This window comes from Theropithecus gelada, chromosome 6, assembly GCF_003255815.1.
Source record: "Theropithecus gelada isolate Dixy chromosome 6, Tgel_1.0, whole genome shotgun sequence".
NCBI classification, from domain to species: Eukaryota; Metazoa; Chordata; class Mammalia; order Primates; family Cercopithecidae; genus Theropithecus; species Theropithecus gelada.
In genome coordinates, this window is record NC_037673.1 from 164,989,115 (window position 1) to 165,014,518 (window position 25,404).

At 46.0% G+C, this 25,404-nt stretch overlaps 1 protein-coding gene across 4 annotated transcripts in view; it reads right to left on the reverse strand.

Moving 5' to 3' along the window:
* The window catches only part of SLIT3 (slit guidance ligand 3), a 641,659-nt gene that overhangs the window by 133,395 nt on the left and 482,860 nt on the right, over window positions 1-25,404 (reverse strand). For 2 of the 4 annotated variants that reach the window (XM_025387957.1, XM_025387956.1), the window contains exons 8-10: window positions 22,743-22,906; window positions 11,947-12,088; window positions 934-1,005 (exon numbers count right to left, since the gene is read on the reverse strand). In XM_025387957.1, the coding sequence (XP_025243742.1) occupies window positions 934-1,005; window positions 11,947-12,088; window positions 22,743-22,906 (378 nt within the window). Of the gene's footprint in view, window positions 1-933; window positions 1,006-11,946; window positions 12,089-13,344; window positions 13,362-22,607; window positions 22,629-22,734; window positions 22,907-25,404 lie in introns of all 4 variants that reach the window. The other 2 variants (XM_025387959.1, XM_025387958.1) reach the window with 2 other exon arrangements.

The following is a 25,404-nucleotide window of genomic DNA, read 5'->3' on the forward strand; positions in this document are numbered from 1 at the left end:
GCAGTGGTGGAGTGATGTGACTTACAGAGCTAACGGGGATGTAGGGGGTGCTCACATGTTGACCATACCCTCCAAGGTTTCTCATTTCATGCAGTAAGAACAGAAAGTCTGTGCCATGGTCTAAGGATGCATGTGATCTAGTACCAACCTTTCCAACACAAGCCCCATCCTCTCCCCTCACTCGTTCCACTCCTTCTTGCTATTCCACAAACCATCGACACATGCTCCCCAAGGCCTTTTACTTGCTTTTCCTGCTGCTTGGGACAGTCTTTCCTGAGAGCTCAGGGCTCACTCCTTTCCTTCTTTTAGGCCACCTGCACGTAGAGACCTTCATGGGCACACCTACCTAAAAGACCCTCCCACCATCGCTGATACTCTAATTTCTGATATTTGTTTCTGTATTTTCTGTGTTCTCCCACTTGAATGCAAGCTCCATGAGAGCAGACTTAGTTTCTGCTCACTGCTCTATCCATAGATCCTTGCTTGCAGCAGACATTCACTCAGTATTTGTTATATGAATGTATGCAAGGCTATGGGGATGTTGGTGACGGTGGTGTAGACAGCTGTGGGGCCACCGTCACGTCTCTGCCGAAACTCCTATTTTAGGTCCACATCACTGAAGCCAAGGGACAATAAAAACAGTGATATGGATTTTCCAGGCTAATTCATCTCTACCTCCCACACAGATAATTTTACTTTGCTTTAGTTGGAGAGGCTCTTAGCACTATATGTCCAAGCCCACACACCTCACAATCTTCAGAGAACGCTTCCACGTCTTACCTCCCAGGCTTAGGACAGTGTTCCAGCTCCGAAACAGAACTGCCCAGGAGGAATGGACATGGTCTGTCACCTGGACAGATTGCCCACTACACGTTGCAAACAACCCCGGAAATTGAAAACATTTGGGCTCATTTCTCCACAGGGGAAACTCACATTCGCTTCAGTTTCTTGTACTGGGTGAAGGCTCCTGCAGGGATGGATTTGATGGAGTTCTGTTCTAGGCGTCTGGGAAACAGAGCAGAGAAGAGTCAATTAACCATCCACCTGTCAACAAGTGGTCACTGAGGGCTACTGTGTTCTCTGGCCTTAAGGATAGGGAGGTCTCTCTTATCACAGGTGCACGTTCTGGTTGTGGGAGACCAGACAAAACACTGCAGCAGCCAGAGAACTCAGGTCCTAGTATATGGAGCACCTGTCCTAGGGTCTAATTCTCTTTGGAGAAAGCTAGAAAGGATGACCTTTCCTTGAGGATTTTTGATTCTTGCTTATGATAAACTGCCTTTGGTGGCAGCTGTTTTCTTCAGAGAAAGCTGTACAAGTAACCAAGCAGAATGCGGAATAAGTCAAAGGGATAAACAGGAGGAAGAGTAACAAGAGATGGGCCATGGGCCAGCAATGCTTATCTGTCATGGAACCATGTCACTACTCAGTTAAACACTCAGCCACACTGCTAATGTGGCAGAAATGTCAATGGTTGACTTCATTTCTGGGCTTTTCCATGGGCTGTTTAAATACAGTGCAGGAACAGCCTTAACATCTTTAGGCTCCCAGCCTGACATTCATCAAACTGGCTCCCTGACATCCTGCAAGCCCAGGGGCCCAGACTGGACCACTCCCTTGGGCTGCTGCTGGAATCTGTGGCTTTAACCTCTTATGAAGTTTCCTGAAATGCTTCCTCTCCTATTACTTTGAAAGGAACAAGAGACGCTGCAGGCCCAGGGCCCAGAACTTCCTTGGAAGAGAAGGGGCCGTGGGGAATGAGTGAGCATTTCCATTCTTTATTCTTTCCTCTCTCAAATGACTTCCTGTCACCAAGAACAGGTGTGGTGGGAAACAGGCATGTGGAGGAGGCGGGGTGCTCTATTAGGGGTGATGAATGGCACCCCAGCCCAGGCTCAGGATCTCATCCTCATCCATCTCCCTTCTCTCCAAGGTGCAGATCTTTTCATCACCTCCTCATTTGGCCTTGATGCTCCCCAAACCCTCAACTGGGAAGACACACAAAAATGTGTGGCAGGGGATGTAGCGGGAACAAAAGGGATAGATGGGAAGAACGGGCTCCCTTGAAGCCTACAGCTAGTGGATGCACATTTCTGGCTGGGATGAACCCATTCATCTTGAAGAGTAATCCCCGCTGCAGAGTGGGGGAGACAGTCGTATTAATTTGTGCCTCTGCGATCTCATCTTCATTGGGGGAACAGAGTATTTGTTACTGGAACCGCTAATGGAGCAGTTTGCCAGCAATTTTCCCATTTCAAACAACATCTCAGCTGCTAATGTGGAATGGTTTGTCAGGCCAACCCATAACACAGACAAATCACTCTCCAGGCAAAAGGAAGGGGGAAAGCGGGGAGAAAGGGGAAAGGCGGGTGAGAGGAGAGAGGGAGTATCAGGACATATCATTCTTGGCTGCCGGATGAATAGAGTCTACAAATGAGACTGCCACGGTCTATTAACAATGCCTTTGTACCCTGCTGGAGGGGGGCGGGGAGTGCACTTTACCGGGAGCACCGTCACAGACCTGGCTGGCCAGCTCACAGAGAGCCACAAAAGCTTGCCACAGGGTCTCAGAGACTGTGGGTACTGGATACAGCCACCCACAGAGACAGCAGACTCGAGGCAGCCTGCCTTGCCTGAGAAGTTCCAAGGACATGCTCATTTTCCAGCTGAGCATAGAGTTCAGTAGAGATTTCTTAGCCAAGGCAGCAGCTCCATGGATCTCTGGGGCTGCCAGTCAGGTGGTGCATGCTCTCCAGGAATCCCGTCATTCACCTGCCACTGTGGCAAGGGATTTCAGCTGGATGATGCCTCCAGGGAAAGCCACTGTCTGTAACAATGGCAACCCCCTCAGTTTTTGCAAGAGGAGCCACTGCTCCCAGCTGCAGGCCAATGAGCCTATGCAAGTCAGGCCAGCACCGGGTGTGAGGTCTGCCGGCTCTCTATGCAGTTCCTAATCAATTACCCTCCATCTTAATGATGGGTGCAAGAACTGAGGGAGAGATAAATCAATGAACTTGATGTGACGCTGGCCCCAAGGAGTTGGAGAATCTGGTGATAGAGGCCAGCCCAAGACGGTGCATCACAGAACCAAATTTTATTGCTACCATAATAAACATCAAGAGCCATCATTTATGGGGTCTAGTTGACTATGTCTATTATCCCTTTTAATCCTTCCACTTGTGAGGTAAACCATATTGGCCCAATTTTGCAGATGAGGAGAAGAAAACCTAGAGAAATCAAATAGCTTGTCCAAAGTGACAGGGCCAGGAACTGGCAGAACTGATATCTCTGTTTCTATCCATTGGATACGCTGCCTCTATATACTTGTGAAAATGGAGGAACTGAAGGGGACTTTCTCAAAGTCACAGAACAGTTTCAGGGATTAGGGCCCCAGGACTCACACACTGAGACATCATATGGCCTCTGTGGAAGTAGGTACTCAGGGAAAAGCTGCAGGAACCCAGAGAAGATGAAATATAGATGTGAATATACATAAGACATGCAAATGGAGTGCAAAGGTGTGGCTTCCGAACAAAGAAAAAAGAATTCCAGGCTTAGCCTGTTCAGCCTGGCAGAGATCTTGCTCTGCATCCTGCACACTTGCTCACTCTGCCTTTTGGTTTTCTTTTCTTCTTCTTCTTCTCCTTCTTTTTTTTTTTAAGAGACAGAGTCTTGCTCTGTCGCCCAGGCTAGAGTGCAGCGGTGTGATCATGACTCACTGCAGCCTTGAATGCCTGGACTTAAGTGATCTTCCCACCGAAGCTTCCTGAGTAGATAGGACCACAGGCCCGTACTACCATGCCTGGCTAATTTTTAACTTTTATTTTTATAGTGACAGGGTCTCACTATGTTTGCCAGGCTTATCTCAAACTGCTGGCTTCAAGCAATCCTCCTGCCTCAGCATCCTAAAGTGCTGAGATTATAGGTGTGAGCCACCATACCTGGTCTGGGTTTCATCCTTGTCTGCAGTCACTCAGCTTCTCAGGCTGTTTTGGGCACTGGCTGAACACCCAGCCCCTCCCAGAGTGACAAGGCCATTGCATGATGAGGGTCAACCCTGCCCAAGGAGGCAGCAGGAATTTGTCTGTGGTGGGAGCGTGGTTGTGAACACTTTGTGTACCTTCAATGTAAAGGAAAGGAAAGGGAAGGGATAACCATCACCACCACCACCACCACCACCACCACCACCACCACCACCACGAGCTATGATGGATCAGGTGCTCAGATATTAGACACCAGGCTGAGAGTTTCACATGGTTTGTCTAACTTAATAGTTACATTCTATGAGGCAGAGCTTATTGGTTATTACCGCCTCCACATTAAACATGAGAAAATTGAGGCCCAGAGAGATTAAGTCACTTGCCCAAATTCACAAAGTCAGGGAGAGGTAGAGCTGGGACTCAAAGCCAACTTCATCTGATTTCAAAGCCCAAACTCTCAATCACCAGTCTTTGCTGAATACCATTTGGAGCTGAAGGACCTTCATTTTCTTAGTCCTTTCCAGCTCATCCACAGGGAAAATGGCCCCTTTGTCATGGGAGCAAGGTTGGAAAGTGTGCACACATGTGTGCATGTTCACATGTGTCTCTGTGCAGCAGGTACGCCTGGAAGGCTTTGCACTTAGCCTAGTCCTGCAACCTAGAACAAGGATGCAAAGGTCCACACTCCTAGTGTGAAAAGCTCAATGGAAAGGACAAAAAGAAGCATTCGCATCAGCAAAAACTGTCACATTTAGGGATGGTCTGAAGCCAACAGCTGATTTAGGTCTCTCTTAACTGGCACATGTGTCTGTCTTTGTCTGGTAAACATTCTTCAGGCTGCAAACTGATTTAATAGAACTAGCATAAAAACAAACATACAAATCAAACATCTGAGTGTCTTCCCGCACCAGCAAAAACAATGGGAACATCTGATGGGGATTTCAGCCATTTGTGCTCTGTATTGATTTGCCCTAGTTCCTCAGATGCTGCCTTAATGATCTGCCATTTGCAAACATGTGACTAAACACAATATATTTCTAGCAATACAGAAGTCAACATTACGTCAGGGAGACTGGCAGGGGCACGGCCGGCGCAGGGGCATGTCTGCAAGTCACCTGGTTAAAAGGTCCTGGAGTGCGTGGAAACATTGGTGGTGGTGGTGGTGGTGTTGATAATATGATAAACATCTACCACTTATTGAGGGCTTTTGATATGTCAGACACTGTCTTCCTCATACACTGGCTCAAATTATTTTTTTCCAACAGTACTATGAACCAAGTAGTATTATTAATATACCCATTTTACAGATGAGGAAATAATGGTACAAAGAGGTTAATTTTCCTAAGGTCAGATAGCTAGTGAATGGTGGAGCCTGAGTTTGAATCCAGGTTGGTCTGGTTGAAGTGCCTGTGTCCTTGACCCTTAGGCTATCCTGCTTCCCACCTAGAAGACACTTTCGTGGTTTCTTAACTCTTTCCCATCTCTCTCAGCCTTCCTTGACTTGGGAACTCTTGTTAGGATGTCCAGATCATGCTGAAGGAAGGAAGCACTTTGTTTATTCTTCCTCTAAGTCATCCTGGGCTAGTTGGATGGACCAGACAACTCAGACCCCAAAGGTTCAGTTCCTAATGCTTCCCTATGTTGGAAGAAGGCTGAAAAGGAAGGATCCTTTTAAGGTTATGCTCTGGGCACACCTTCTGGGGAAGTCCCTTTTTGGCCTCTCTCTTTCTTTACCACTGGTCCTCATGGTTCTTCAGAAAGGTAGACTGTTGGCTGGGCACGGTGGCTCACGCCTGTAATCCCAGCACTTTGGGAGGCTGAGGCGGTTGGATCACCTGAGGTGAGGAGTTCGAAACCAGCCTGGCCAACATGGTGAAACACCATCTCTACTAAAAATATAAAAAATTAGCTGGGCATGGTGGTGGGTGTCTGTAATCCCAGCTACTTGGGAGGCTGAGGCAGGAGAATCACTTGAACATGGGAGGCGGAGGCTGTAGTGAGCTGAGATCACACCATTGCACTCTAGCCTGGGCAACGAGAGCAAAATTCTGTCTCAAAAAAAAAAAAAAAAAAAAAAAAGAAACAAAGAAAGGTAGAATGTCTTAGACTCTCCCATCCAGTTTATATGTTTGATCCATAGAGAAGATGAGGAATGTAGGCATATCTGAGAAAAAGCCGTTCCCAACCTGTGCTGTGTGTAGACACCTGGAATTGCCTGCAGAAAGCAGAGGTACAGACACAGCACAGAGCAAGATTTGCTTTTCTTATTCTGTGCATGTGCTCAGGTGCCACAGAGGAAATTATTTTTTTGTCTTAGAAAAAAATGGATGAAGAATTGCATGGGAACTTGAGACTAAATCATTCTGTGATGACACATACATATACATGTGCATAGGTTTTTGCTTTTTACATTTTTTTAGTAGCTTCGAAACAGTGCAGTGTGCTCACTTTCTCCATGTTATGTTATTTAATCTACACGGGAGATTTCTAGGTAGGTATGATGACCCCCTTTATGCAAAGCGGGGAACTGAATGAGGCATGAAGATGTTAAGGAATGTGCTTTAAAGTAAGAGGCAGAACAGGGATTCAAACCCGCCGAGTATGGATCCCAAGGCTCTGTTCCCAGCCACTCTGTCTCATCAGCTTCTCCTTCATACCACCTGCTCCCATGCCACCCTATCATCCCTCCTTCCATGTGGCAGTCCCACACATGGAAACCTGGCGCTCTCAGAAAATCCAAGAGTCAGTGACGTCTATGATTTCTAGAACATTCCAGCTCTTTGGTTCCGTTTGCTGGTTTGTTTTGTTGTGTTTTTAATTCTGTGTGTCTTTCAAAACCCCTGGGGGCTGGTAAGAATGGAATATTTGCTATTGTTAAGTGGCTGCCTCCCTATCTCAGAGAGACAATGTGGTTAAGGTGGGGCAAGGGGAAAACTGGGGCTATTTCCCCCACCAGATGCTCTCACTTATGACTGGACATGGAAATCTGTCCATAGCCTTTCTTCATGGAAGACATTTAGCTTCCATAGCGGAAGATATGAGACATGGGATACCACCATGGGGAGATACAGAGCAAAAGTGGAAGATGGGACTCTAAGGACAGATGGTCCCTCCAGAGCTTTTGAAGACTCATAAGGGCGTCTGAAGACCACAGAGCAGAGGAACATGTGGGTCTCTGGGGCTTCCCATAATCTAACCCTGCTGGAAGCCAGAGCTGGTTCAGAGAACCGACAGGGTGCAGTGAGAACGGTGCCATTGGTGGGAGCTCAGCTTCGAAGAAAATCTGCAGTGAATCATCATTTCGCTATGGGTTCTCTGGAAGAAAGCTATTTTTAGAGGAATTGGCTCTGGTATTCGGGGACACCAGCACACACTCCTCTGAGCTGCTTTGGCTTGGGAAGCATTGGAGAGAGTCTGCAAGACTGCTTTGCATGAGAGAAAGTCAACTCCCTCCCCTTCCCCTAAAGTTGGGGAGTGCAGAGCCCCTCCCAAGGTTAAGGCAATTTACGAGAATTAATAGTAGCTAAGGATTGAGAAGAGGGAGTGGAGAGCTTAACATGGTACAAAACATTCCTAAGGAGGAAGTACAAATCTGGATTATATGGGTGGCCATGGACAAGGGGTGGAATTCTCAATAAGAAAAAGAAAAAAAAAAAAAGCCACATTTGGATGTCTTTGGAATGATAAATCAGATACCTCCCATTCATCCTGGGGTGCATCCTGCTGTTTCAACTCTCTGCTCCCTTTTTTCTCATCTTCCCACCCATCTGCTGACCTGTCACATGACAAAAGCCTTTTAGGCCATCACACAGGTCCCCAGATACATGGAAGAAGCAGGATCCCCCCTCCAACCCACTCTCAAATTCTCTCTTACATGTCACCTCTCGAACTTCCCTATCCAACCATAGAGACTTGTCGCCTCTGCTTTAATTTTTCAGTTTCATTTTATCACAGAGGAGGAGGAGGCAAGCACAGCAAGAAAAGTCCTGGGCAATCCATCTGGTAGACCGTGGGTGCCTGATACACAGGGGCAGTCTTATTTACATATATGAATACATTTGCATGAAGATGAGCTACTCCCAGGTTCAAGTCATAATGCAAGTGGCAAGTCTAGTTCCAGAACCTATTCTCTCAACCATAACCCTTCAAAGAACTGACCCATGTTTATGGAGGAATCTTTTGTGTAGGTAGCTCCAGCTCCTAGGATGTGGTTTCTAACTATTGTCATCATCCTAATAAAGGTCGTGGTGATAGTTGTAGTATTTGCCAGTGTGAACTAACAACAAGCATTGTTAATATAGTATATCCTATGGACCAGACACAATGCTAAGCATTTTACTATATTCATTCACCTAACTTTCTTAAGAACCAGTAAGGAGGTGTCATTAGCCTCTGCGTTTTGCAACTGAGGAAACCAAGGCTCAGAAAAGTTATCTGTCCATGGCTACAAGGCAGAGTCAAAGCTGGAATGCATGTCTGCTGGGATCCACAGTCTATACTCTTAACCTCTTGGTTGGTTGTCTCTGTTTATTTCTGGAAACACTCTAGCTAGGATGGTCATTCTCAGACTTTTGGATTTCAAAGACTAGGTGGTGACCAGACCTTTTATTTTGCCAGTTATGGCAATCTGTGGTATGTGTGCTATGCAATACACATAAATTATAATTATACAATAATTACACATATATAACACACACAGACTACTCTGTCTTCAGTGGTTATCATTTTATAAAATAAAAGACATTTTTAAAAACAATGATAACAGAATAAGGAAGTCCAAAAACTTAAAGGATGCTCCTTTAAACTGAATAGTTTTGCTCAATAGAAAAATATCACATTGTTCTTGTTTTTCTCACTTTACCTGATAACAGGGAAAAACTCAATCATAATAGACAGGCTTTTGGCAATTACTGTTCAAGCTTGTCAAATTGCTTTTAAACTTCAACACATCCAGGTGTGAGTCCAACCTTCCAGGTATGGTCTGGCCTGCACAAAGCCCACCTCTGATGTGATTATCTGCAATTTCTCTCTCCTGGAGAGCTGAGCTGTGTATCCATGAGGTCCAAGCTGAGAGTATAGAGATGTGAAGTGGAAGCGGGGTGGCAGGCCCAGAGCCCCTCAATCAGGGCTGGGGTGGGTTCACTGGCTACAGCCTGGCTACCTGGACTGGACTCTTTCATCAGACTGCAGTTTTGGAAGCTAGCCAAGGGACAGTCTGTGGCTGCCAAAGAGAAAACATAAAACCTGGCAGATGGAAGGAGAAAAGAATAAGATGGGGCAGGGAAGGAAAGGAACGATACATAGGAATCTGAAATGAGATGAGGGCTAGTGAGAATTCTGTCTTGAACATCCATTGTGGGAGGGCCAGAGGCCCATTGTGGTGTGGATGGTGAGGGAAGGGAAGTGAAGGTTAACTGGGTGGAGAAAGAGATGGGCGGAGGGGGGAAGAGAAGAGGAAGACCATGGGTAGAGCAAGGGGAAGAAGGGGAGAAATGCATCAAGGGAGGGAGAAAATGATGAAGAGGAGGCCGGGCGCGGTGGCTCATGCCTGTAATCCCAGCACTTTAGGATGCCGAGGTGGGTGGATCACCTGAGGTCAGGAGTTCAAGACCAGCCTGGCCAACATGGTAAAACCCTCTCTCTACTAAAAGTACAAAAAATATTAGCTGGGTGTGGTGGCAGGCACCTATAATCCCAGCTACTTTGGGAGGTTGAGGCAGGAGAATTGCTTGAACCCAGGAGGTGGAGGTTGCAGTGAGCCAAGACTGTGCCATTGTACTCCAGCCTGGGTGAGAAGAGCGAAACTCTGTCTCAAAAAAAAAAAAAAAACAAGAAAAGAAAAAAGAAAGAAAGAAAGAAAGGGTAACAGTGCAAAAAAGAAAGAGGGCAAGGATAGGAAAGAGGAGGAATGATGGAAGGAGGGAGATATTTAAAGTAAATTAGATAGTATGTTGGAAGGCCATAGGAGGAGCAGGAGAGGTAGGTGAGGACTAAGTAGATTCTGTAGAGGGACAGCTCTCTAAAGCTATGGCACTGGACCACAGGGACCGAAGGAGAGGTGCATTAAAACCCTAAGGGAATGAATTGTCAGTGTTTGTGGAAAGGAAGGCGGAGGGCCGCAGAAGGCGGGGATGGCAGGAAGAAAGGACCCTTTATTGACCAGCTCCTGCCTGCCAGATGGTATGGAGGCACGGGTTGTGTCTGCTAGGGCTGGAAAATGGGATCAAAGAAAAGGAATCAAAGAAAGGAATCAAAGAAAAGCTGGCAAAGTAGGTGAAGAAAGAAGAAGTGAAGACTCCACTCCACTGGTAAGTCATGTGCTTCTTCCCATTGCAATCAAGGTAAAGCCAAAGTCTTTAACACATCCCAGGATGTGGCCCCTCCTTACCTCTCTGATCTCATCCTGTTACCATCCCTTTTGTCTACTCTACTCCAGCCACACTGGCTTTCTGGAGCATCCGGCCCACTCCAGTCTCAGGGCCTTTGCACATGCGATTCCCTCAACCTATAATACTCTTCCTCCAGATAACCGTTTGGTTCTCTCGCTTATTTCCTGTCCTTTTCTTGTTTTATTTTTCTCCATAGAATCTACCTTCTGACATGTTATCTAACTTACTTTACTTTGCTGCTCGTTTATCCCCGCTACCACTAGAATGCAAGTGTTATACAGGCAGAAATGGGTCTGTTTTGTTTGTTCCTGTCTTTCCAAGCACAGAACAATGACAGGAAAACAGTGGGCCCACAACAGATGTTTACTGAATGAATACAAGAATGAATGAAAGAGTCAATGGCCCTCAATTGGAATGCATTAGGAACAGAAGGGCACACACAGGGAAGGGGAAGGGAAGGGGAAGAGGAGGAGGAAAGAAGAAAGGGGGGAGATTACGACAAAGCAGAAAGGCAAGGGGAATATGTATCTTTTATTTGGGGGGATTTTACCGAATGATGTTCTCAGTAGAAGGGTTCCATATAATGATCTTTTTAATCAAGCCAACTAAAGGTGAAGGCAGAAAAATGAAAACAACAGTTGCTATTTAAAGGGTAACCTTGAGGTCAACGTTGACTGGCCCTCTACTCATTTTAGAATGAGATACTGGCCATTTTCTAATGTATGAGGGGAGAGTGGACTAGACCGAACTATGTGGACAAATACATTTTACTGGAATTTTTGACATTCATGTATACACAGAGACATACACAATCTTGTGTCGTTACCTAAAAAAGATCTAATCGAGAGGACAAAAATCACATCTGAGGTAATTAGGAGCTCAGTCCTCCTCTCAGATAATGGTAGCTAAGAAATGAGTGAATCATTTATTTACGTCCTACTACTTCCACCACTATTTTACAGAGTACCTGCCCATGTGCAGAGGACTGTATGAAGTGCTCCACAGGTAGTATTTCATTTAGTTTTCACAATGACCCATTGAGGTGTCATACCATAAGTATCACATTAATATAGGTGAGAAAACTAAAGATGAAAGAGACATTATTTTACCTGATGTCACACAGCTAGTAAACGGTATGGCCAGGATACAAATACAGTGTGACTCTAAGGCGAGGATTGGCAAACTCATTGGGACGGGCCAGAGAGAACATACTTCAGGCCTTGTGGGCAATCCAGTCTTCTGTGACAGCTGCTCAATACTGCCATACGAGACCAGCCATAGGCAGGACACACATAAATGGATGTGGAGGTATTCAAAAACATTTTATTTACAAAAATAGGCGGTGGGAATCCTTGGCCCCCAGCTACAGCTTGCTGATTCTGATCTTGAGTCTATGCTCTTGACCACTGAGCTATCATAGCTGGGAAAGTGTGGGAGGACAGCAAAGAGATTCTTGAGTGTTTTTGATGGTTAGCTCCCACAGCCCCATGCGCTGATGGCCTAGTGGGTGATCGGCTGGGACAGGGAGCTGAACTTGCCAGGGACAGTTGTCGGGGGTGTCAGACAGGTGCACTTACATTTCGACGATGCCCTCCGGCAAGTTGGCAGGAATCTCCGTCAAGCCCTTCCCTCGACAGTCCACGATGTTATTACTGCACGTGCAGGGCGAAGGGCAGGAGATGGAGTTGGCATTGCAGGATGGGGGCTCCGAGTGGGGGGCTGTGGAGCCAAGGCACAACAGTCAACTTATGTCAGTGTCAGGAGCTGCCTGGGCTTCTGTGTGCTTAACCAGCATCCTAAGGGCACAGCATGACCTGACAGCCGTCTGAAAAATGATCACCAGCTGACATCTCCTGTCACCTGGGAGACACAGGTGCCACAGGCTAAATATTCAGCAAAGAGGAGAGAGTCTGACCTTGACCTCATTGTCTGAGTTGCTCCACCTGCTCTGTTGCCCTGTCATCTCCATCTTTCAGAGAAAGAGGGGCCCTCAGAATCAATCACACATGAAAATACGCTGCTAGAATCCAAAGAGCTTACGATGGGACCACTTTCCCAAGGTGCATCTTGGGTTCTGACTTTTAGCTGGTGACTGGATGCTGAGTGTAAATATAGCTTTTAGACCTTTCTCTAGTGGCTGCAAGCCACAGGGCTACCAAAACCAGGTGGTAGAATTTCCCCATTTGGGGCACTGATGTTGTCGAAGTGTTAATACCCCCATCAGCAGCTACACCCAAGGCATTTCCAAATGGCTTCTATGTCTAGGGAACATGCAAATAAAACCTATCTCACCTGAAAAAAAGGTGAATAAGTTACTACATATTTTGAAGCCAGCTGTTAATTTTGTCTGAGGTGAGAATCAGTGTGAATTTCAAGCAAAGTGATAGAAAGCCAAGCAAATAGTACCCAAGGAGCTCATTTAGAAAGCCAAATGTAGATAGACATATCCATTACTAACCCAACTCAAGACTCAAAGAGTCACCAGGAATCTAAATCACTTTCTCTGGTGGTCACATTAAATCCTGAATACAAGAGGTAAATGCAAATATTTTAAAGACATTGTAAACATTTTCGTGCTATGACTATTCCCTCAAAGTGAGGTAAGACTCTTAATCATACGGTTAGCTTTCCAAATGTGGATTTTTTGGTCCAATATAGAAGCTCAACCCCACATCCCTCCCAGGACCTCATCCCACTGCTGCTGGATGCAGCCAATGGGGGTTATTTCAGTGTCTTTCCAGATTGCCCTCTCAGGAAAAAGAGCCATGACTGAGACCAAACTTAGATGAGGTCTGCAGATTGCCTCACTGCTTGGACATGGGGCCTCTGGCTCGGGGCTCTTAATTGTAGATTAAACACAGAACATGAAAAAAGTCTGCAGGGAAAAAGTGATTTTTGGTCTGGCCCCTGTTCACTGGAGAAACTGAGTCTGGGAAGCCAGAGTGTGTCTAGCTATTGGGGTTGAGCCAGACGACCAGCTGAGCCTGGTGTCCTATTGGGACGCTGAGGCTTCAAACAGAGGGTCGCGCTCTCTGCGTTCAATAGTCCTCATGGGCCCGAGGGTGGATCCTCCTGTAGGGGCTCCAGTTGACATCTACAGCTTAATTTGGAACGTTCACCTTCCCAGAAAATACCAGCCCAATGACCAAAGATTCTTACTTCCCTTGACCTCACTTACATATACACAAAACAAAAACTGAAAACATGGCCTCAGAGTGGGGATGTTTGAGAAAATATTCTTGGCCAGGGTACATGGACCTCCAAGTTGCCAGTGCCACACAAGTGGATCTAATGGAGACCATGGAAAATGCCAGAAAGATGATGACTTACACTAAATTCCCAGCTGGAACATTCTCCTAGACAGAGTGATGATACTGGCTTTCTTCCAAACTGGGAAAGCCTTTACACTTCTGAGAAAGTGGAAACTACAGAGAGCCAACCTGTAAGAGCCTCGGCTCAGGAATGGGAGAGTGTTGTGGCTGAGACTGTGGGCTCTGGGTCCCACCGCCTCTATCTGATTCCTGGTTCTATCACTTCATCCTTATTTCCCTGTGCCTCAGTTTTCCCATCTGTAAAATAGGGAAAATAATAATACTTATTTCATAGCATGGTTTTGTTGTGAAGGCAAAGGTAGGTAATGCCTGAGACGTCTTTAGAAGAATACACGGCACAGGGTAAGAGCTTGGTAATGCTCGTTGTTATTATTGGGTCTGCTCTGCCGCAAATTGTCTGTAAGACCTTTGGCAAATCACAGTACCTGTCTCTGAGCTTTTTTTGGTACCGTGTCAGTGAATAAGGAGTTTGGATTGCATGATTACTGAAGTTCTTTCTGGGAAGGAGTGAAAATACCTAACATCTTTACCTCCTCTGCTCCAGCTCTCTTTGCAGACAGCAAAGGGAATTCTACAGTGTGAAAGGCTCCCATCCCATCACCCACATCAAAGGGAGGTTGGGAGCGGTTGGCCTCAGATGTCAGGGTGTTTGAAGGACAGATGGCGTTCCCTAAAGAAAACTGCCAAACCTGGCCTTCCACATCAAGAGAAGAGCACACCTGACAAAGCCAGGGAGAATCCCCACACTTGGGACACCTTCCTGTTTGGAAATGTCACGAATGGGAGTCTGAACTCTTGCATTTTCCATCTGTTCAGGCGGAGGGACTGGACGGCCCTCCCTCTTTCGATCTGTGAAAATATTACTTGAATGGGGTGTGTCGGACAAGGGGAAAGAAAGATGCCATATCCGAGGGCTTATAACGGTGGTGGAAGTTCTAACACAGAAGTCTTCCAAAAGTACCCCTTTCTGACTTCCGTTCTGAAATTAATTCTGTTTTAAACCAGACCCAGGGCATAGCCTTGAGTCCCTCTGGGAACTTGCTGGGTCTTCCCGCAGGGTGACTCCCATTCTGTTTGGCTGTGTGTGCTACATTTCAAGGGATGCTGTCAAGGCAAAAAAAGTCTTTGAAAAAGATTCCTTAACCAGGTCACTAACAACACCTTTAATTACGCAGAGAGAAACAATAGTAATTATAGCCTCTGATAGCACCCTGGGCTGGCAGCTCACCAGCCAGGCATTCACACATGGTGAGGACAGTCACCTTCCTGTTTCAACAGAACACTTCTGGCTTACAATGAGGTTGAAAGATGGCTTCGTTTTCCCTAGAAACATTCTCCTGTGATCAGTGTCAATGGACCAAGCCCATTCCCTGTGGGCCACGGAGAGCTAGACGGCAGAAGTCCCTCCACTTTGCTCCGTGTCTGGACTGAGATTGGAATGTAAATTCCATAATGGCAGTGTTTTTTTCAGTCTTAATCACTGGTGTACTCTCAGTGCCTAAAACAGAGCTCCATACAAAACACGGACCCAGAAGCATACCTTGGCTAAATGAGAAGATGAGTACATGAAGGACACCAGCCCAGAAGCCTGGCAGATGTGGAGGGGCTAAATGTCACAAAGCTACAGAGGCGAGCCTTCCTTCTGGAAGGGCCCTGAGGGAAGCTCCCTGAGTTCTGAGTACCTGGGCTCTGGTAGGTAGGATGAGCTGTAGAATGGGGAGGTGGAGTGGCTGTGGGAGATGGGAATCTGTCTGCAGCTGTCTTCTTTCCACCACAGCTTTCTGTGCTGGCAAAATCACTTGTCCAAGACACCTGGGGCCCCTCTGAGCCCATCTCACCTGCACAAGCCGGGGTGTCCTAGGCACTCTACTGAGCTCTGTCAACAAACCCAGCCCTTACTGTCCACACATGTTGGGGAAGGTAGAGGCAGTGGATTTCCAAGGGGGACAAAGTAAGGAAACACCTACCATTTTACCCAGCAAATTATGTCACTGTACGCTGGGAAACAGAGGGGAATGGGAATAGCAATTTTATATTGGGATAGAAGGAATCACTCTCTATATCTCTGATGAAAGGGGAACTTCTGTCTGCATGCACAAGTGTATTCATCTTGTACAGCATGCTCTTACGGTGGTCTCATGGCCCACACTATCCTTGAGCGAGCCTATCTACTGGCCTTAACTCAGAGCACAGTGATGCACTAGGCTATAGAACTCGTGTTATAAGATGTTTTGCTTGGGAGCATGTGGACTTGCTCTTCGTGTCTTCATTGTGAAATAAGCGTCCACGCTATCTGTTCTTGGAGCTCTTTCAGTGGCACTAAAACGCTGCTCTGCTGAGGCGGATTTCTTCTCCAGAAAAGGGGGATGGGGATGCGGCTGAAGTACGTGTCTCCCCTCTGGGAAGTCTTGGTCACCACTTTGGCTCTGGGCTTTCCATCTGAAGCCAAAGCTGTCTCTGGGCCAAACAGGGCAGGGCAGCAACTACAATTCCTAACCTTCAGATGTCTTTAAGGCCCCCTGGACCACGGCCTGATGACTTCAAGGGGCACAGAGCAGAGCCTGGGAGAGTGGAGACCCCTCCCAGCTCCTCACTGATCATTAGCGGCGCTGCCTCCGGTCCAGGGGACACTCAAGTGAGTGAGAGGGGAGGGATGCGTCTCCAGCCCAACCTCTCACAGGGCAAGTCCCTGCGACCACTCGCGTGGGTATTGTGCCTGGTATCCCATCTCTGCTGCTTGTATAACTGCCCCTGAAGTTATCAGAGGGAAGAGAGACTGAGCCATAACTAGGGACTTGGCTCCTGCCCAGCCACTTTGTTCTCCCAATTGGTAAGATGGGGATGATGACCCCGCTGAAAGCAAAAGGCCCTAACTTGTCTGCTGAGATGAGTGGGAAAAAGACCACAGAATTTCAGACTTAGACGGGCCCGTAGAGATGGCAAGGAAAGAGAAGCCCTGAGAGAGGAAGGGACTTGCCCAAGGACACAGTGGGGGCCAAACTGAGAGTAGCCATCAGTCTCATAACAGCAACTAACATGTATTCAATGTGTACTATGTGCCAGACACTGCCTTGAGTGCTCGTATATATTATCTTACTTGATCCTCATAAAACCCATGATTTAGGTCCCATTCTTTTTTTCCCCCTTAGCATGAGATGAGGAAACTGAATAGGGAGGTTAAGCAAACTGCCCAAAATCATAAAGCTAGCGAACAACGTTTTAATGTTTAGCCCTGTGCTCTTTTCTGCCAAAAGGAACCCCAAAGTCCTCTATTTATTGCCATGAAATTGAAAACCATCAGAGTCTTGGAATCTCAAGAGGTAGGAAGAGCGGGTTCAGGGACTGAGACACAGACTGTGTAAGCTACACTAGAGATGATCAAACACTCTTGTGTTAGAGCTGTGTTTATTTCTATCTTTAAAAAAACCTCATCCACAACGAGCTATCACCCCATCCCAGTTAGAATGGCTATTACCAAAAAGACAAAAAATAACAAATGCTGGCACCAATATGGAGAAAGGGGAACTCTTATACACTGTTGGTAAGAATGTAAATTAGGACAGCTACAATGGAAAACAGTATGCAGGTTCCTCATAAAATTCGAAACAGAAGTACCATATTCAATGATTCGATTACTGGGTACACATCCAAGGGAAATGAAATCATTGTGTTGGTGAGGTATCTGCACTCCCATGTTCATTGCAGCATTAGTCACAGTAACCAAGATATGCGATCAACCTAAGTGTCCATCAGTGAATGAATGGATGAAGACAATGTGCTGTATATACAGTGGAATACTATTCAGCCACAAAATATCCTGTCATTTGTAGCAACATGGATGAAACTGGAGGACGTTATGTAAGGTGAAATAAGCCAGACACAGAAGACAAAATACCACATGATCTAAGTTATATGTGGAATCTAAAAAAGTTGCTCTCATAGAAGTAGGAAGTAGAATGGTGCTTACCAGAGCCTGGGGAGGGTATTCGGGAGGAGGACATAGGGAGAGACTGATCCACAGGCACAAAGTTACTGTTCGAGAGAAGGAGTAAGTTGTGGTGTTCTAGTGCCCAGTAGGGTGACTACAGTTAACAATATTGTGTTGTATATTTCAAAATAACTAGAAGAGAGCATTTTGAATATTCCCACTGCAAATGTATGAGGTGACAGACATGCTAAATCCTCTGATTTGATTTTTACGTAATATGTACATATATTGAAACATCACACTGTACACTATCAGTATGTTCAATTATTGTGTGTCGATTCAAAACAAAATAAAAAAAAATTACAGAATATTTTGAAAGTCTGAACAACAACAAAAAACCTCACTTGGTAAAAGTGCAGAGTCGAAAGCTCCAATGGCCTTGTGAGCATGTGGAAATAAATTAATTCCAGTATTCAAATTAAGCATCCTTACTGGCCTCTGGCCTTTCAAAAGCCAACAACAGACTGCGATGACAATGGGACTCGAGCAATTATGATGAGAATATAAATGAACGTGATTTAAATACCAGAGGCATGATAATTTTGGGAATGGCTAAATAAACCTAATAATCTCATTCCTGCAATGTCCAATTATGGTGTTTTAATTAAAACCTCCTAAGGAGATGGGTGGCTGGTCATGGCTTACCTTAATTATCTTTGTACTTAGTAACTAGTCCCAAATTTTAAAAAAAAGATGACGAAAAGGGGAAGTTTCTTGTTTCTAGGGAGATAAGCATATTTCATTTTTAATAATAAATGAAGTGCTTATTGAGAGGCTATTAGGTTCGAGCTTTGTTCTAGGTATTTGGGGCACCTGAAAAAGTATACGACGTGGCCCCTCATTACTAGAAGACAAGATTAATGTCTGTAGGAGAGGATAATAAGGCCAAGGGCAGGTAAGTGTGAAACAGATGGACAAACCAATGGGTTCAAAGACATTCAAAGCAAAGAGATAACTGATTCAGGAGGTCAACTAATAACTGTGAATTACAAATTATGACTGGTAGAAACCCTTCCACATTAAGGTACCAGAAAATTAACACGTGGAAGATAAATCCTACAATTTAAACCCTCAAATAAACCCTTTAGATAAGGATGAAGAAAAAAAAACCCCAACAAATTGCAACTCATGTAACATGAACTTCTCTGGTCTATGATCATGGACTTTGATAAAGTTCTGGTCTAGTTCAGGCCACAAGCAACCAGACACTTCTAGACGTGGGACCCTAACCTTCCTCTTGAAACAAGAAAAGCTCACAGAAATCCTTTCAGCAGAGGCTGAAGGGAGCCAAGTAGTCAAGTTGTATAACATAGGGAAAAAAATTAATAAAAAAGTAAAGATCTATTTCCCCACCCTTGTGAAAAATTCCCAATCGTCTCCCCAGAGGAAGAAAATAAATGCCTTCAACTGGAAAGGTACAACTGACAGAGGAGATGAATTTTGCCAAAGTGCACTGCTAGCAAATTTCTGGGTTAGCTGAAGTGATAAGGAGCCCATATCCAGGGCTTCTGGGGAGAAGACGCTGGGCTCCAGACAGCTGGATTTAATTCAAAGGGAGATATCAGGGACTTGGGCAGGCAGAGCCCTCACAGGCTAAGCGAGATAAAGCTCTTTCCTGTCTCTGGAGCCATGTGTTTGGTGAAATTTTCGATACCATTTAAAGGCTCAGGGAGCTTTTCTTATGCTGCCTGGATGGGGACTGCTGGTGATGAAGCTATGCCTAGGGATGGCTTAATTGGTACCCTGATGCCTCTTTTCCTCCCGAGTGGATGACCTCTATTTTGTAAGAGAAGTTCTTGTCTTCAGTTCTTGACCGAATTTCTCCTCCTGTGGTTTAACAGGTGAATAGCTTGAATGAGGGGCATTTGGGGTTTTTGGAGTTAAAAACCACCACAGGGCCAGGCACGGTGGCTCATGCCTATAATCCCAGGACTTTGGGAGGGCGAGGTGGGTGGATCACCTGAGGTCAGGGGTTCTAGAGCAGCCTGGCCAACATGGTGAAACCCCATCTCCACTAAAAATCCAAAAAACTAGCTGGGCATGGTGGCAGGTGCCTATCATCCAGCTACTCAGGCTGAGGCAGGAGAATCACTTGAACCCGGGAGGCGGAGGTTGCAGTGAGTCAAAATACTGCCATTGCACTCCAGCCTGGGTAACATGAACGAAACTGTCTCAAACAAACAAACAAATGAACAACCCACCACAGACAGGTCCATAAAAAACAGTGTCCTTCAGGTGCCTTGTAGGGCTCAGGCATTGGGGCAGGTGGCGTGTGGAGTGTGGTCAGTCCTTGAAGATAGCTCTTCTCCTTAATGTCCTTCTCTAGGGCCTCAAAGACTGACCACTTGTGTTTTAACTGCACACTCACAGACTGAACCTTCCTCCACATTGCTTCCTCTCAAGGTTTTGTCATTGTCTCACAAAGTGCATTTAACAATTTTTGAAAACGTATTAGGTTGGTGCAAAAGGTGCAAAAGTATTTGCAGTTTTTGCCACTCAAAGTAATGGCAAAACCCGCGATTATTTTTGCACCCACATAATAGCAGAAGTTTTCGGAGGGCATGTTCCACATTCACCTGACTCTTGATAGTGGGAGTTCAATCTTCACGGATGTTCAATGCACTAGAGCCCCCAGACCTTTGTATCTGACCTTGCCCTTTTCAGAGAGTGACTCCTCACAGCGTTCTAGTTTGTAACCCACGGGAGCCTGCGCAGGCACTTAAAGAATCCCTCACGCATAGGGGTCTCCATATGGCCCTGCCCTTAATTCATACTACAGGTGAGAGGGTGGAGGTTAACAGCATAGGCATGTCTGGAGCCTTTGGACTACACTCTCATGTTCTCAAAAGACACCTGGCTTCATACTAAGAAGCTCCAGGGACCATCACAAGCAATGGGATTAACTGCTATAAACAGAAGTGGATCAAGGTGCTCCCACGTAACTATGAACCTGTCTGCTGGACCTAGCCTTTCCAAAGGAGAGAGAGTGAGGCATTCAGATTTCCTGGACTTTGGAGGGTCAGCCTTTCTCCCACGGTTTTGGATCCGGACTGCTGCTAGGTGAGCAGTGTCTCGCCGCACTTTGACGGGAAGGTGCTCTCTGACGAAGCGGAGTGCGTGGTCATACACTACATTAAACCTGGCACTCACCTGTAATGATGTGTTTTATCATTCTAATTGGTTTTTCTCACTACCTCTTGGATGACTCCTGCACTGTATAATTATTTCTTTCACTTATGCCGATATTGCACCCTTTGCCGAATAATTACTGTAATTATAGTCACTATATTTGAATTTGGTGACTGCGTGATAAATGGTTTTATTATATGTGTTTGATGGGAAGTGATTTCTAAGTGGGCGTCTATAGGAAGTTATTGAGGTACTGCTTGAGACATGTTAAAATATTTTCAGATAATAAATAACATGATAAAGTAACAACAGGACAGGAGGAAGTGGCAGAGAATGAGAGGAACTTGAATTCAAGGAAAATTCTTGTGAATCGCAAGTGTGACCTAAGAGCAGAAGAGGCCAGACAGTTTGTACTTCTGGCCATACTGGAGTCCAGCAGCCCAAGCTAAGGCCCAGTAAACCCTTAGTACTGAAGGTGGGTACCAGTTTAGAAAGCTGAGAGAAATGCAGAGCCCACAGTGGTTAAGCTCCCTGGGGTCCTTGTTCCCTCTTGCATGCTAACTCCCCAGGCTCAGCCTTTAGAGGACACTGGGCCCCAATTCCAGGACTGGCTTCCTGAAAATCAAAATACCTCTTTGGGAAATTTCTCAACTGAATGCTTTCTGTTTGTTTGTTTGTTTGGTTGGTTGGTTTTTTTTTAAGGACGTCAAGGAATTAGCTCTACTTATTTACCACAGAAAAAGGAAGAGTTGGTGAGAATGGAAGGTGTCAATGCAAAGTAAAAACAAGTAAAATTTGGGACCCTAGTTTTATGTATTTATTTATTTTTTATTTTTGAGACAGAGTTTCACTCTTGTGGCCCAGGCTGGAGTACAGTGACGTGATCTTGGCTCACTGCAGCCTCCACCTCCCCGGTTCAAGCAATTCTCCTGCCTCAGCCTCCTGAGTAGCAGGGATTACAGGTGCCCACCACCACGCCCAGCTAATTTTTGTATTTTTAGTACAGACGGGGTTTCACCATGTTGGTCAAGCCGGTCTTGAACTCCTGACCTCAGGTGATCCGCCGGCTTTGGCCTCCCAAAGTGCTGGGATTACAGGCACGAGCCACCGCACCCAGCCAGGACTCTGTTTTAAAGCTACATCTCCTGGGAAGATTTTCCTGGGTTACTCAGCTACCTCCCATCCCCAGAGATCTGAGCTGCCTTCAGCTATGTGTCTATACCATTCTGTTTTCTGTGCTACACAGGCAATCTGTGCTTCTGTTACGTTTCCATTACCCACAGATCAAACTCTTATGTTTGCTCAGCACATTTTGTGGGCCCACTCAACTAGAATAATTAAGCTCCATTTATTTAGCTTTTACCAAGGGCTGTGTACTATGCTAAGTGCTTTATATGCATTATTTCACTTAATTCTCCCACCTGTTCTTTGAGTTATGAACTATTATTATTTCCATATTGCGGATGAGCCAAAGTCACACACCACTAAGGGACAGAGCTGAGATTTCCAGCCAAGCAGCTGACTCCAGAGCCTCCATTATCTTGTCTTCCAATTTCTATGAGCAATGGGACGACAGGAACGTGTTTAGCAGATGCTAGAACACCTCCGTTATACCTGTTTCCATTTTATGTGTGGCTCAACAAATGTTCGATTTCTTAGTATCAATGGACTAGGGGGCCGAAAAAGCAGTTCATGAATTCTTTTAGCATTTCCCTTTACCAGATGAAAAGAGTTTCTATTTTAAAACCCTTTGAGGCACATTACAGCTCTTTAAGTGACTACCGAGTACTGAGGATGACCTATGGGGTTCCTTCCACACCAAGCTCTGGGCTAGGGTATGTGTTCGAGGTCAGGGTGATGTTGGGGGAGTTCACGAGTGGGTGGGTCATAGCACAGGAGAGGAGAGCAGGTAAGGCATCCTCACCTGGGCACACGTACTCCTTCTTCTGCACATCTGCCACGTTGAAGCCCCTCAAATGCACGGGAGCCATGCAGAGCGTGAACTGGCCAACTGTCCGTCGCTGTCGCAGCCAATCCGAGAGCCAGGCCAGGTGGCAGTCGCAGTGCAGGTGGTTGGAGTGGAGGCGCCTGGGAGAGGGTGGGACAGAGGGAAGGGATGATCACAGAGTGAAGTGTGGAGGCTGCCACTGGTCAGACAGAGTGGCCAAAACCCCTGCTGCCCCTTTCTCCAGTGTGAAAATCCCCAGGAGTCCAGGGAAGCACTTCCCTCTGCACTACCAAAAACATGGGAGCCCCGACCCTTTTACTGCCAGGTCACATCCAAAGGATACCTCCAGGGTTCTGAGCAATGCCTATTTCTTAATAGCAAGTCTATCCTCTTTTCTTTTCACTCAAGCAAGCCTCAGCGCATAAGAGAAGGGGAGTGACGTTATCACAGAGGCATCCTGATTCGAGTCAAACTTACAAAAGGGCTATTTATTTGTAAATTTCAGCACCTTAGCCAGCATGAATTACAGGTTGCTTGAAAAGCGCTTCTCAATCTCAATGCCCCCACCTCCAGTCTCATGTAGCTGAGAGATGCTGTTGCCTTCACCTGAGTTGTTCTTCATTCCCCCACTAAGTGTCCTTTAATAAACCCACTGTGTGTAATGCTTGTGGGCTTAAAACCAATACCACTTTGTGTGCACTAGCTGGAGTGAGCAGGCTGCAGACAGAAGGGACATTTCTGGAGGATGTACCTTCTTTCCACCCTCCCACTTAAATAAGGTGTTGTCTGTATCAGACTCTTGCGATCCACAGCCATCTCTCCACAGTGTCCTTGCTTTCCTTCCCGTGTTCAATTCTTTCTGGTGTATTTGCTATTCTGACTGATTCAGGTACGGCTGAAAATATTTTCTAACCAGTTCTAGGATGCTTAGGCTTTACCCCTCTGGTAGCTGTGGTTCTGGATGAATTTCTTGCCCCTGAGTAGATAAGAATCCCTGTGTGTTTCACTTCTGAGGGGAATCCCACTGGGTTAAGTGACTTGAACTTCCTTTCCACTACCAGGGAGGCAAACTAAGGATATCCAGGGTCTTCTAAAGGTTCTTCCCCAAGGTCTCTCTATCAGGGGTTTCCTACTTTCATGTTCCCTACAACCCTAGGTCATTAGAAGCTGGTAGTGGGTAAGTTTTCATCACATCAGCTTATCATGTACTTGGATTTCAGATGCACATTTTAAATGCCTAAATCCTGGACATGCTAATCAGCTAGCAGGATCTAAAGACTTTCAAGTAGTCTGGGTCAAGCCAGTTATTACTGAGTGTCAGCCCTCTGGAGAGGCTCAGGCCCTCTCCACGCCTGGAATAGAGACAGCTGAAGGGCTCTTGACCACGCTCCACTTAGTGTAAGGCCAACATTGCCAAATATTGGCCAAGTGCAGCTACCTCCTGCTGGATGCCAGCAGGGCCTTCCCGCCACTGCATGGGCAAAAGCCTCTCATAGGCCTGGGCCACTGAGGCCTTGGTTGCCACAGGGGGCTCCAGATCCCATCATATCAGACAGATTAAATGAACCTATATCCCATAAAAAATGTAATTTTTTTTTCTGCTAACAATTTTGAAAAAGACTTTTATGATTTTGTTTCAAAAATAATTAATCTGGATGTAATTTTCTTTTTGCATTTCCCAGTGGGCTGCACACACTTTCACAGGCTCCTGGGCCCGAGATGCAGTGAGCACAATGGGTCCCACGCAGTTCTCCCCTTTGAGTTTGAAAGCTTAGAGTTCCTAAGCTGAAGCAAGCACTGCTTCCTCTTAGCCTGGACTCTGGAAAGAAGTGAGACAGGCAGGAAGGGGTTGGTGAACCAGAATCCTAAGCTGGTGGGAAGGACCTCAGTTCTAGGAGGGAAAGCAAAACCTGTTTATTCATTAAGCATTAACCACTTTGTGCCAAAAACAGAGAGGAGGTTTGGCAGTGGACTTTCAGCTGATTACAATTTCCTAAAAGTAGGAAGAAAAGGAGGGGGTTCCATGACCAGTATGTCCTCACCAGGTATAAATGTTGCCCAAGGAACACGGCAACAGTAGGTCTGTTTGGGACAAAGCAGAGCACAGGGCAGGCTGCAGTGGCATGCGCAGGCTGAGGTGCCGTTCTTTTGTGTGCCAGGAGAAGCAGAACCTTTTAATGAGCGTTTGGCTTTTATTTGGAAAGGTGGTTGCCCTCTTGTGCAGTGAGGCGTGGAAGCTGAGGCAACAGGGATTCTCTATGAGCCAAGGAGCATGGGTGCATGTGGCGGATCACAGATCAATGCAAACAAATGCCCGTTGGTTCCGATCAAGGGTAAGAGATCAATGGAACAACAAAAATGACGTTTAGGTAAGTCAGATCCTTACTGAGCTGATTAATTTATGGGATAATAAAAATGTCAGAGGCTTTCCTTTTGGAAGATTCTATTAGGTTGATCCTTTCTCAATCCTGGCTGGCTGGCCCCAAGCTCTCTCTCTTCTTAATCTTGCTACAGAGTTCCCATCCCTTTGTCCGTCTTCATAGAAATTTTTCTCCTCCCAAAAGCACCAGAGAAAAGAGGTGACCCAAACTGAATTGGAGCCATCACAGGGCTCTCGTCAAAAGCCCAGGGCAATGGA